Source organism: Corvus kubaryi, unplaced genomic scaffold, assembly GCF_017639235.1.
Source record: "Corvus kubaryi isolate FWS band 111438036 unplaced genomic scaffold, C.kubaryi_AGA036_p1.0 37398, whole genome shotgun sequence".
In the NCBI taxonomy this organism is placed as follows: domain Eukaryota; kingdom Metazoa; phylum Chordata; class Aves; order Passeriformes; family Corvidae; genus Corvus; species Corvus kubaryi.
The window spans coordinates 43,142,412-43,156,783 of NW_024581137.1; the positions used below are offsets into that span (position 1 = coordinate 43,142,412).

The 14,372-nt window shown below is 34.9% G+C and overlaps 1 protein-coding gene across 9 annotated transcripts in view; it reads right to left on the bottom strand.

The window, feature by feature from the left end:
- The window catches only part of MPP7 (membrane palmitoylated protein 7), a 158,979-nt gene that overhangs the window by 16,903 nt on the left and 127,704 nt on the right, over positions 1–14,372 (bottom strand). For 5 of the 9 annotated variants that reach the window (XM_042044616.1, XM_042044612.1, XM_042044614.1 and 2 more), the window contains 3 exons: positions 7,535–7,555; positions 7,423–7,434; positions 6,275–6,316 (listed from right to left, as the gene is read on the bottom strand). The exons of 1 other annotated variant lie outside the window; for it this stretch is intronic. In XM_042044616.1, coding sequence (XP_041900550.1) covers positions 6,275–6,316; positions 7,423–7,434; positions 7,535–7,555 — 75 coding nt within the window. Of the gene's footprint in view, positions 1–6,188; positions 6,231–6,274; positions 6,317–7,422; positions 7,435–7,534; positions 7,556–14,372 lie in introns of all 9 variants that reach the window. 3 more of the 9 variants (XM_042044613.1, XM_042044618.1, XM_042044619.1) reach the window with 3 other exon arrangements.

Sequence of the window (14,372 nt, forward strand, 5' to 3'; positions counted from 1 at the left end):
GAAGAATTGAAATTTCACATAGCTTTTAAGCACTCTCAAAGGAGAAAATTATAGGCATTTTCAAGCAGAACAGCACAAAAAACCTGCTCTACACTACATGTTAAAAACTAATTTACTCCTCTGTTAATGCTTACCTTACTTTTTAAAATAAATCCTTTATATTGTATTATATTATATTTTACTGGTATCTCTACAACACCACTTTTGTTCTATATGGAAGTACAGGAAAGACTGCAAAGACTGCAAAGCTGATTTCACTACCTGGTGGTAGCAGAGTAAAACACAAACTATACTTTAAATACTGGACAAGTTGTTGGGTTTTTCCCCCAGAACACTTAATAGGACATTAAACGCTTAAACATTTGGTGACCCCAAATTTTCAGCAAAATGTTTTCATATTCTTGTAATAGCACTCAAGTTTAGGTGTTTGAGAAGTATTCATATTACAATTTCTTCTTCAAAGGTAATTTCGTGCAAGTTCAAGATTCAGTTCTGCAAATATTTAGAACCAGATCTCAAGAGAAATGCTACAAGGCTTAGTTACAGGTTTAACATTTTGCACACACACAGTTTCACTAACATGAATTGTCATGGAACCTGGACCACAGAGGATGTTAACCAAGTTATTTAATTGATGTGAGCCCCTATACCTATGGGAATCTACAACACATGCATACACATAAAAAATGAAGAAAAATGTCTTTGAGAATACCATGATGTCAACCCATTCATATTCAAAATACCAATAAGTAAAATGAAAATCTATGACAAAGGAGATCTAGCATCCACAGAAAGGGGAGATGATATTTTCAAGAAGTATAGTCTAGACTAAGTAGGATGTGGGCTGGCATAGAAAAAACATCAAAATATGAGCTATGAAAACATAATGAAATAAACTGGGTTACATTATTTTGTTATTTAGAGAACACTAACACTGAAGTGACTGCAGTCAGAAAGAGAAATGCCCAGCTGGAGAGCTTACACACCCACAAGAGGGCCTGGGAGATCTTGCCTTCCCTATGGTGAAGTCCATCATGACACAAGGATGTTCTCTTGATCATAACTATGCCTGTAGTTATGATTTGAGACAGCTATATACAGAAAAGTAGCTTTAGCAATACAGACTACAGACACAGGAAGTGAGTTACAAGTTTCCTGAGGCCTCATCTAAAATGCTCCACAAAAGACAAAAACCAACAGAAGAAGTTTCCCAAAAAGCTGAAAATTATTCTGTTTGTTGCATTTTTTTTTCTGTATAATCATTTTATGGAAAAAGAAAAAATAGAGAAAAAAAAAAGAATAATTCTTCACCATTGACTATGAAATGGTTTACAAAAGTAAGAGCTTTGCTACAAGAACAAGAATCCACATACCTGGAAAAGGCAAAAAGTAAGGATAACGACCAAATGAAGCTAAATCAATGGTCTCCGTTCCAGTTTGGTGTTGAACTTACAGTTACAAGAGCTCTGTGCCCCTGATCAGCTGTCTCAAAATGCCATTAGAACAGCTTCTCAACCTCCACTTAAATGGTGAACTGTGCAATCTTTAGGAAAAATATTTTTTCTGCAAAGTCTTCATATAAATTCAATCCCCGCTTTTAGGTTTTAGTATGAACATTTCTAAGTTGTTCCTCTTTTCTCCAACCAATTTACTCAGATTTTGTTACCAAACTACCAGGTGGTGGACTATTTAATAATTTTTATTTCTTTTATTCCTTCAAAAAGGAGAAAATCTTTCAGTGCTGTCTGCAGTCTGATTTTTCCCTTGTCACTTTTACAGGCTCCACAGAAAACATAACAAAGACTCAGGTGATATGATTCCACTGCTAACATGCATTTCTTTGAATAAATATTTCTGCCACTGAAACTCATTGGTAAAATGAAAATAGTAATATTGTCCTATATATTAAGAAAGCTCAACAAGAAGTTCAACCAGGACTTAGATGTTACAGAAAATAAAATATACTAATTAAAAGGAACAAACGTGAGACAAATACAGAAGACAAAGTAAGGCTGACTTCTCTGCAGTGTGCTGGTGAAGATGCTCTGTACAACTACTGACTATTAAGTTTGTGATACGCTGTTTGCTTCGCCACTTTATGACTATTGTAAATATGAAAGTGTTTTAAACTATTCCTCGAAGTCCATCTGAATAGCCCCATACAGTAACTCAAGAAACCTTGCTTTAAAACAGCAGTTTTAAAACATACAGTTCCAAGAGTAAGGATGACACTGTTTCAAATATGTCGAACACTTTTATGGTACTGCTGCTGCATTCCTGAAAGCATCTTCATTCTTCATCGCTCATCATCTGCCATTACATGTCCTCTCATACATGGCTTAACTTTACTGTGACCTAGAAGCTATTTTATAGAAATGTTAATAAATATTTTCTATTGTATGTCTGCATTTGTAATTGCATTTTATGTTGGGAACTATGACTGCACAAAAGTATTAGGCTGAACTGAAACAATATTATTGTACTTGTAAGGAATAAAAACATTTATGAAAAGGCAAAAAATATTCTACTAATGTTTGCATATTTTATAGTTTTGAAAACATGAAAACCAAACTCCATATATTTAAATTAACAATAGAGCATCATTTAAAATGTAGTGACAATTACTACGGAGAACCAAACCAAATACTAATATGCAACAGAAAAAGTTTCTATAAAATTATTTAGGTATCATTAGGTAATTTAAAAGTATATTTCTATAAAGAAGAAAAGGAAAAAGTATTGCTTGCCTAGAATATTTGATAATATTTGATAATATAAAACTTGATGAATATGAAAGGAGCTGCAGGCTACACTGTCTGTGGAATATGGATATCAGCAGAGATTAACCTTAGTTGCCAAGTATGCAGACTATAAAATAAAAGGGGAAAATTCTGTCACTAAAGCGACATAATTTCCTGAACACTCAGAAGCTTGCACCAGCTCACTGGTTACAGCTACACAACTAGAAGCTTACTGAACATGCAAACCCATAAACTACTGCTGGAATGTAACAGATCTGGTGAAATAAGAGCAGGCTCAGGGAAGAAAATATTAAGAACAAATGTTCTCAAACTACTGATGTCTTCAAAACTTATAATATTTCTCAATATGAAATAAAAATAAAATACTAATAAACTTAATTAAGGCCCAACAATCCAAGAGAAACCACTTAGATCTCTAAGAATTAAAAAAACACCTTAGCAGAAAAGTTTGATTATTCTTTTAACCCTTAGCAGTACACATTTCGTCATCTCAGAACAACATCCTTACACTTACACAGAGAAATCCACTGGGGCCTCACACAGAAATCCAAACTGAAAACAGGCAATGTGTGAACCTGCCCCCCTCGCAATATTTTAAAAGGATGATGATGTAAATAGATGTGCTTATTTACATTTAATGACATAATTCTGAATAAGTAGATTGCAACTATGTTGTGTAAATTTCAGTCCAAATATACTAATAACACCAGAAAGTAAATTTCTCAAGTTCAGAGAAACTACACTAACAGGAAATAATAAAATATAAATTCATGCATGCTTCATGAATTCACAAGTAAGGCTCCAGAATGTTAAAAAGCACTTCCACAGGCTTTTGTTAATTTTCATTCATTAAAACAAGTACTTAAGTACGTGTTTATATTACATATGTGCTTCACGGAATTTAATGTCATCATAGAGTGAACAACTTCTATTTAATTGTAAATGCATTTAAGAGCACCCTTTGTATTCATATTACTGACAAAAGTAAGTTTGGTACCACGGTCATTATCTAGGTTTGTATGAACATAACATTTTTACTAGATATTTCTGGATATTCTTTTTCCCCCAAAATATTGGTATTTTTTTACACTGGCTCATATACTGAGGATTTCTATTGTTACACAGAACTGCACAAACACAGAGCAGACTTCTTACTCTGTTTGCTTCTGGACTGATTCCCAGCTTGCACATTTAGACAGGGTTAATAAAAATTTAGATTATGTCTGGATTTTAAAGATGAAATTGAGAATAGTAAACAGATGACATTCATCTATATTTACTGTATGTTCATAAAGGTTCAAGCAATGTAACTAGAATTTAAGCTTGGCAAAGGCAAACTCCTAACTTTTTCCTCAACAATTCCTCAGGAAATTACAGCAGAAACATACAATACTATACTGTGACTTAAATATTAGAATTTGGTGAAAAATCATTACATTTATCTGAGTCACTGTAGAGGAGAGGGTTCAAATTAATAGCAGTATAACCTTGGATATAAAAGATTTGACCCCAAATGGTTCAGTCATTCTGCCTTCTGAACACTCTCTTCCTGTGCTCTTCATGACCACCTTGTAAGTGGTCTGAAGTACATATCCTTTCAGAGAGGGTCAGATGTTCACAGAATAATCTGGTTCATGGATTGAAGTGCCAGAGCCATATATATGGTTTGTGAAACAAGGAGACACTGAAGTGCATGAGACAGTTTGATTTATAAATCACTGTGTCCTGTTACTGCATGCAAAAGAATGGTAACATCAACTTTCAAAAACCTACCTGCTTTTTTAACGAATGATCCTTAGTGAAGAGCTCCAAGGAACCTCTAATTTCTAAATCAAAAAGCTACTTACTCACAATCAGTGAATATACTTGTGTCCTTACTCCAAAACTGGCCCTAGTTTTACTGCCTTCTGACTCTCCTCTCTGACATCTCATTCCAAAAGCACATACCCAGCATGAGAAGGCTGAAGGTACCACCTCTGGACTGATGGCAGCATGCCACTATATGGAAGCTCCCAAGAAAGAAACCATTGCCTGAACTGTACTTAATAATTCTGAATAATTTTTGTAAAGTTTTGCCTAAGTGAACTATACCCATCTTGATTTTTTGTCCTTTGCTTCTGGGACAACAGTAGCTTCTTCCTCAAGACACCTCCTTCCCAAGATCGCCATGTCTTTTTGCTAACTATGGACCAAAACGTTTCCATGAAAAAGGCTACAGCACCAAGAAAAGGTGGATTCTGTTTAGCTACCTTCATTCTCAAATAAAGCAGCAGCCCACTAAGATCTGATTGCAAAACCATGATAGTCTCACCCTAACAATTCATGGGAGAGTGTTGCTCCTGTTTCAAAGAAATTATTTGATAAGGAAAATTAATTTCATCTGGAATCACATCCAAATTATCATTTTCCAAACATACTCAATATTTCAATACAATTACAATTCAACATTAACTTAGTTGATTACTTAACAAAGGTAAGATGTGTATTTGCAACATGATCAGATGACCACGAGTTCCACAAACACATGATGGAATTATACCACACTAAGGTTTTGTAAAAAGGTCAAAGTTCTTTCAATTATATATACTTTGTGTATACCTGATGTAGTTTATATACCACATTTAAAACCATTAAAGCACAATGTGAAAACCAACTCCAGTTTACAGCACTGGTGAACCCAATGGCTTGGATGTACTCAAGTACTTCAACAAGTTTCTTCCCACTCCTCTTGTAGTAGGAGGATGAAAGTCTTGGGAAAAGGGCTGGTTGCCACAAAATCTGCTCCAGCCAGCCTCCAGCTGGCAGGAATTCTGGACAGTTTCAACTAAAATATTTTTACATAGCTTTCAAAATGGCACAAATTAAAAAGTTGAAACATATCATGGAACATTCACCTTTTTTAAATGTTACGTTTGTTTGAAATTTGGAATCTTGAAACTGAAGCCAAAGGACTCTTTCCCCTCCTCTTTCCCACTCCCTGCAATGATACATTGAGCTCAGACTAGCTTTAAAGCTAGATTGAAGCTACTGAGTTATTATGACTTATTATATTTGTAATGTGGAAAAAGAACTGGTGCCTGCAAATTTACTCTGTATTCTCACTGAATCCTCCCAAAGTGGTTAGATAGACATGTACAAAGAAAAAATGTGTACACAAAACTTGAATAAAACCTTGAAAGTGCTTTAAAATAATTACTCAAATTTTTCATGATACAGTAACCTTTTTGTTTCATTAAACACTTTGCTTACTTCATGTACTTTAAAAATTTTGACTTTAAAATCAAACCAGTATTTTAGTAGCCCATGTTTAACCAGGTAAAGGCATACACTACATAAACCCTTTATGTCAAATCCAATGAGCCATGTTTAAAACCTTAATATTCATGCATTTGTCATGCAGATTAAGGACATTTGTATGCAGATTACCCCCAAAAGCAAAGTGGACACAGTAGCTCCAGGGAAAAGAAGCTGAAAGAAAGGAAAAAAATCGTCTTTTGTAACCAATTGCTCACCTAGATAGGATCCACTGTTGTGACCAGAACATTCAGCATCTTCTGGACGAAGGGTAAAAGCATACAGAATAAAGCCAAGAAATAAAGCAGAATAGTTAGAAGCCCAGCAAAAAATACAGAAGAAATTATTTTAAAAATGACAACTGTACAAAGCATAGCATTAAAAAGCCTTCAATAAGCCATTTTCTTAAAAACATAAAACAATATTTATTGTTTTATATTTTAGCTGGAGATATTCTTGGATTTTGCAGCATGCACACTGATCTTTTTACCTTTTCAAGCAAAAGTTGTGATGACAACAACCATTCTAAAAAGAATTCTAACACTGTATTATTCACATTTTATCAGTTAATAGAAAATATGCCACTTAAAAGAAAGCAAAACGATCTGATGTAAATCAAGCTTTTTTGTAAACTATACATTATCAGACTTTAGCTTTAAATTTTGGCTCACTGGATTAGACAGAAAGGTTTTTGATCAAAAACACATCCTCTCATTTAATATAAAATAGCTATAATGTATATTTTTACATGCCAGAAGCCCTTTGATCAAAAATATGAGCTACAATTTCTAATGCTTTTATAAACAAAAGCCTCTTAAGTAAAAAAAAAACCAAAAAAACCCCAACCAACCAAACAAAAAACCACAAGAGATCAGCTGCTATTACTTTAACATATGCTGCAAACATAACAGTAACTGGCTACACTCAGAGGGAAAACAGTAACGATGATACCACATAGATGAACTTTCTACCATCTCAGAGAAATAGTCTGTCAGTATTAATTAGAAACGCAAGACCTCTGATGGCCATGAAATTAACTCAGAACCATCTCTTTCCATCCCAGCCCACCCAAGTGCTGCTAGTATTATTCTATCATACTACTTTTCTATACCTATCTTGCAGAAGTTCAAGAGAGAGAAAGCAGTTTAAAACAATAGTTCAAATTACTGATCATTAAATGAAGCAACTAGGAATATTCTGGTATTTTTATCTACTTTAAAACATGATTCAATGTATTTGGTGGCAATATAAAAGCATCATAGGTATAACATCTCTTAGAAAGATTGGACTATATTCAATTTAATTCTAAACACATGTTCTCTAAATAAAATTATTGGGCTATTCAGGGAAACTTTTATACATGTACCTTCAATTTCCTCTGAGAAGCACAAAGGAAAAATAGGAAAGGAAATAATTAAATTGAGTGAAAACATAACCTAAGAAAGAAAAGTTAAATCGAAAAAGAAAAATGCACCTACCACACTCAACCGCTTCCTCATCTTAGAACAGCCAAAAAGACAAAGTATTATTGTTTAATACTTCATAAATAGGAAAAAATTCAGGTATGTAAGCTACTCTCAAATTCTCTTGACAGCACCTATTAAATTGAGGCATATACCAACATACCAGTACTGAGTTTAACTGCACTCAGAAAAGGACGTAAAAAGGCATTGAAATACTACGTGCACTTTAAACTTCCCATATGAGATTCTTCCACTATTCATTTGGTAGCAATGACCTTACCCAGTTGTCATGGACGATCTCTTTGGTATTAAATGTAAAGTTTGTTAGTTCAAATCAATCAATCTTAATCTAGAATTTCTAGGAAACACTACCATGAACACAATCTCAGTATTTTTTTGCACTTACAGTAACAGCTGGTACTGCCCGTGGAGCTGGATTTTGAAGAGGCTTTTTTGGTTATGGCTTTTCTGTTTGGTTGGTTTTGTTTGTTGGTTTGTTTTTTTGTTTTGTCTTGTTTTTTTTAAGTCTACAATTGCAGCTGAAAACATGCTGGAAGAATTTATATACTCTTGTAATCTTTTCTCTGACATTATCCTAATATAATAGATCTACTTAAGACTTTCTCCTTACCTATAGTAAATCAATAAATTTCTGCTGCCTTGATAGTAGAAAACATACATTTTTCTAATCATCTTTTGGGTTATACAGAAAAGAAAGATAAATATAATGGAGTTCTGTGCACAAAGATAATACATACTAAGGTTAAGATTTATAGAGAGATTTAACAATCTACCTTTCATTCAAATTTCCTTTAAAATGTGAATAAATAGGCTTAAAATATAATTATTTCAAAGACTTTCCATGAAGCATGTCTTTTCTCAGAGTGTGAAAAATTATTCAAGAGCTATTTTACAACCTTTTATGCATAACTAATGTACAAAATAAAAACTAGGTCAAAATTCCCCTGCATATATGACCACATGGAAGAGCTTTTCTCATTCCACATCATGAAATTAAGAGTCTCTTTTGCTGCAGGAAAAATAATGTTTTGTACAATCATTTCTTGGTACCATTTTTCTTGAGGACTTACATTTTAAAATACAAATTTGGAAGACTTTTTTGAATCTTATTTAAAGTTTATTTCTATGGTCAAGGTGACCATATGGTTTAAGTTGGCTGGGAAGTCCCCTAAGGTGAACACTGCTTGGTTGACCACATCTGGTGTCTTAAAAGAGTGTAGACAGTTTTGTGAGTTAAAAGTGAAAGCACTGGATCCATTTTCCTCTCTTGACTTTAAAAGCTCCCAGTTCTTGACAAATGCCCTAAAGCTGGATCTGGAATGGCAGGCTGGCTTCCAGGTACTAATTCTTTTCTCCTTCTCTGTAATGTCCAAGTTTTTCTATATTTCCATTTCCATGACTTTCAGTAGACTACAATGTATCTCCTGAAAACAAGTCACTAATGCTCAACACCAGTTCATATAAATAGATTTTAAAAGTCTCCTGAATTCAAGAAAATTATTTGACTTAACTAGTGAGTGTGCATTTTAAAATACTGTCTGGTATTTTAACAATGGTAACAGGTAAGTCCTCATTTATGAACATGAAAAACCAGAGCAGGAGCAAAGAAGGTCTGTGTGTACACATGGACAGAGGTCTGAACAGGTGTACACTCGCTCAAGCCTGACCACTGCAGAACTCACAGGAGTCCTGCAGGTGTGGTAGATGGTGAAGTTACAGCATCAGGGCTGAGAACAGCTGAAAGGAATCCAGGCTTCTGGGCTACCCCTGCCAGGAAAGGGAACATGCTTATCCATAAATGAAAGACATTAGGATTCCCAAGTGAGTCAGCTGATCCCAGAGAGCACAAGCCAAAATGTCTACAAGCTGAGGTTTAATGCTGAGATAAAGTAAAGGAGTTTTGAACTTTTTGTGTTTTGTTAAAAATCTTCCTTCTTAATACTGCTCTTAACTTTCTTGGGCTACTTTTAAGGTTGAAAATAACAGTCTGTAATGAAAATATCTTGGAAATCACTGGGTTTTCATAGCTTAATGCAGCTATAAACAGTCATCAACATGTAGCTCCCAGTTTGAACTTTACAAGGAATTTTACCAGGGCTATTGCCTGTCCCTAGTAAAGTCAGAGGTGACTTGCCAGGAAACTTTGTATTGTGATTCACTACTAAATACAGCTCTGTGCATCTGGAGCAGTTGTATGCATGCAGCAAGTAAGTGTCCAAAGTTCCAAAGTTCTGAGACATGAAAAACTATACAGTTTTTCAATACAGTTTCACTAAGTTGAAGTGGGCTGAGAAAGGAAATAGAGATCTTCATCTAGAAGGGAAAAATTAAAGACTAAAAGAGGTCATGGACTGAAGAGGAGGAAATCTGATGGGAAGTAGGAAAACAAAAGCAACGACAAAATGAAAAAAAAACCAAACCCAAACCATAAGGCAACATCGAGCAAATAAAACACAGAGAAAACAAGAAATACAATCAATGAAATATATTGTGGTAAGAAGGGAGAGGAAGTTCCAAAGAAAATAGTCATGAAACAGGTTTATGAAACAACAACAAAGCTGTAACAAGACAAATGGGAAAAAAGAAATAGGAAACACAAGTGCAATGGAAGCTTAAGAAGTAGGTGGTTTTATTCATTTTAGAAAGATTTCAGCGTAGCCAATAATGCTAAACTATAACAATGAAAACCAGTATCGCATACACTGTGTTTTTGTATGTATTTTAACTGAAATGTAATCAAGATTTGGTTTTGGGGGCCTCACCTAAATTATACTACTTAGGAAGCTCAAAACCAGGGCCACTTCCAGGAGCATTCTCAACTCTTTGGAACAGTCCAGCACCAGATTAAGAATTTTAGCTTTTGTTGATTTTCTTTCAAAAATATTTCCACCAAGCAATTTTACTTAGATGTTTCTCAATCTAAAATTAGACCCAGCAGCTCTGTTCTAGTTTCTTATCACAAAAAAGTTGCATTATTCCTTAAACTATACTTTACTTTGGGACAATGCTCTACCTTATTAAGCAGTCTTGATTTTTTAGTGATGAACAGTCCCACATAGCAATCAACATTTTTACTGTTTTGCAGGTTTTTATCCTATGGAGTTTTGTAGATTGAATGATACATATAAGTTCATGCAATAGGAAATTTAAGATGATCTAATTTAATTCTCTCATAAAACCATCAGGTAACAGTATCTCTACGAAGATAATTTGGAAAATGAAGAAGGATGGTCTTGCAGTGAAGGACAGATCCATTTCCAGTTCTGTCTCACGTGACCTGGACTCAAATGACATCCAGCTTCCGGTTTCCTTAATTTCTCTGTGGTAGTAGGAAGTTAAGATTTGTAAGGACAGGAGACTTCTGAACAAAAATGCTAATGTGCTAATTTATAGGTCTGGTTTATTTTTTTTATATACTCGTAACTATCTGCAGGTGGGCAATCAAGTTTCAAATATGAACACAGAAAAATACTGAGAAGAAAGGCAGAGTTAAGATTGTGCAGCAATTATAACAAGCAAAAGAATCCTAATATACATTTATCCTAAATGTTTGGTCTTCAAACACAAGTTGTACAAAACATTTATTCTTTTAGCCTGTTAAAATTTTTTTGTTGGCAGAACACAATCTTCAATTCAAAAGACACTCAACTATGGGTAAACTGGGTTTGAATGAACACCATTTGGCTGCAGTTAAGTCTTTCCTCTTGCTCATACAATGCCAGTCATATATGGTAAATCAAAATTGAAAGTAAAATGGGTTTTAAGCCTTAGAAAAACTATATGGTGACGGCTTTATCACAGTAAGTATTTACATTTAGCATTAAATACACAGAACAAATGTATTTTCATGAAAAAGACATCTCTGAACAACTCTGTCATATATGCTACAAACATATATTAAACTGTACACAGGGTATGGATGTACATGTACACATATGAATGCAGTGCACAAGCTAACAGAGCTTACAGGCTACGCTAGTATAAAATATAAAGTTACCAGCAATTTTCATACCAGAGACAACACATACATAACATAAGAATAAACAGAGTAACCACTGTGAAAGCAAAATTATGCTGAAGGAATATAATTTGGCTGATAACTGCAGTTTATAACAACTGCAGAATAGTAAGTTGTTTGGTTGTTATGAAAAGATTTTTTGTTCCTTAAAAAAACAGTTTAGCACTTGTGCCTACAAATTAACGTAGTCTACACATGCAAGAATGACCAAACCTGTTGGCAATATCTATTACAGTCAGAGCATGAGCAGTCTTTGTATTGAAGTTAACAGACTGGGAGCTATTTAAAAAATAATTCTTCCTCATACAAAGTCTCATGTCACTCCAATTTAGCTGGCATGCAGCAACAGGACAACTCACAGAACCATCTCTGGCTGACAAAGCTGTCCAAGCTAAGGTGACCTCCTAAAGCCGGGAATGCTGTTAAGTATTATTGAGGAATTCCAGGTGAGCAGGTTTCTGTGGAGCTGGCATTCAGCAGTGGCTCACAAGCTCAGACACATGAAAGCCTGTTGCACACAGGCAGACACACCAACAGTACCTCCCTCTGCATCCCAGAGAGTTCCCTCACACCCACTCAGGTATATGGCATGTTCACCATTCCAGCACATGCAGGGTTAGTCCTACGCACACAATCTCATGCAACTCTGTTCCTTTACTTTCATTCCATTTTCCTATTTTTTTTCCTATGCTGCCTGTTCCTACAATTTTTTCCCCACTATCTTTTCCCCACAGTATTAATGTACAAAACCACTTTTTGCTGAAAAGTCATTGCTGTTAAGTACTGAAAAAATGCTGAATATGCTTCAGTGGTTCGTTATTCCTCCATCACTTCTGCACTAACCCTGAGCCTGGGAATTAACATATCAATCTTATCAGCAGGTCTGAACATCTAACAGCCACTTATCTCACGTGTCAGATATTACTGTTGAACTTACTAAGGTTTTCTACCAACAATAGCAAAAAAAATCAGGTCAGAGTTCTTGTCAGTAATTTTTGCATTCACTGTTTCAAAGACTTTTACAAAATACATATATTAGTATTTTATTTAAACAGAATCAGCAAGCAATTGAACCACTGCACAAATAGCAATGACTATAGCAACACTCCTGCATAATACTGTTAATTGCATTAATCTAATAATATCAAAGCCCATCCTCTGTGGGGTTTTGCTTAATGGGGCTAAGGGGCAGATTTTGTCCATCTGTTCTTCCATTGCCCTTGTTGCAATTCCTTCTCCTTTTCTTCATCCTCAATACAAAATTTCACTTCCTCTCTTTTCCCTTTATTTTTTATTCCTACTTTTTCTACATCTTCCTCTTGTCAGTGCAGGTTCCACCTACACTGCCAGTTTCTTTCAACTTCAGTCCCAGGTACCATCAAACTCTGCATCTTCTCCATTTGCACATGGAAATGTATGATTTCACTTACCTTTCAATATGGAGTGTACATTGTTCTGCCCCCTCCTCCAGTGCACACATGACATGTAAAATGTTTTTCACTTTAACAGGTACCATGTGAGAATTATTATGTTTTATCTTTCAAGAAAAGGGCTAAATGCTGGATAGGCATGTGTATTTACACATACACATGATGGAACAGTTCACTTGGCTATTAAAGTGAAAATAAGAATTGGCATTTCCATTAAAAACTGATCCTTTTAGTAACTTAGAACTAGACTGGATTTATTTCAGTGCAAATAATTCTTGCAGAAAAGGTTTTGTAGGTTTTTTACTCTTTCCTCAATATGGGTATGCATACGATCATCACCTAAAAGGCCCACTTTTATTTTGCTTCCAAGCGTATAATACACAAATACGTGTAAAGATTAGCAAACTACATGCATTGCTATGCTGAAAAGAGTGAAAAATTCAAAATAGGAAACAGAAAGAACGCTTCCCAAAAGTCATCCAATCTATCTCCTTTCAGGTTTTCAAACATATTTAATTATCAAAGCATAAACAGTTCTTGACTGTTTCAGAGAGCTCTTTGTATAGACAAATATAACAATCCTTTCCAGTTCCAGAATTGGCTTGAGAAGAAAAGGAAAAAAGAAGTTATAGGATACTTCTTGCATATTATATGATTTTAACTGATTTTTAGATTAATTTTCAAGTAGAAGGACACTGCCACCCTGAAAGCCCACCTAAGAAACCAGAGCTGACTCACATTTTTTGGGTATTCAAGAAAACAGAATATTTTTCCTTGATTCTCCCTATTAAAAACAAAGGTATGTATCAAGGTTTTTTCCTCATTGCAAAACATGGGATTTGTGGAGTGAGTTGACTGAACAGAGCAGACCAACATCCACAGCTACATACCAGGTGTCAAGAAAGCTTCCTAGTGCAACTCCCAGTCCTGTCAGGAAAGGGACATCTCTCAGCAGCTCTCCTGAAGTCAATAGGTTTTCATCTTTTTTGAAAACCATAAGAATAGCAACTGGCAAAGTGCCCTTTTTCTCCAAACTGCTAAGGAAATTCAGGTCACATGACTGGATGGAATCCACTGCAATAGCAAGCAGCTTCTCAATATACAGCAAGTTCAGGATGATCTGCAGAACATGTTTTCCCACATAATTACCCTTCCAAACACTGGAAAACCCTATATTAAGATGAAGGATTAAAAAGAAGTCTGAAGAAGTCAAGCATTATCAATTTCCCACCTTCACACCTGGGCTAAAAAAAAATAAAACTGAACCCAGCAGTTCTTTCCCATTTCCTGTTCTCTATGTCACCTTCCTTACAATGTTTCTGGTACTGTCAGAATGCTGGCTGTTCAGCTGAGCAATGCATAATTTTCCAGCATGTCCCAATTT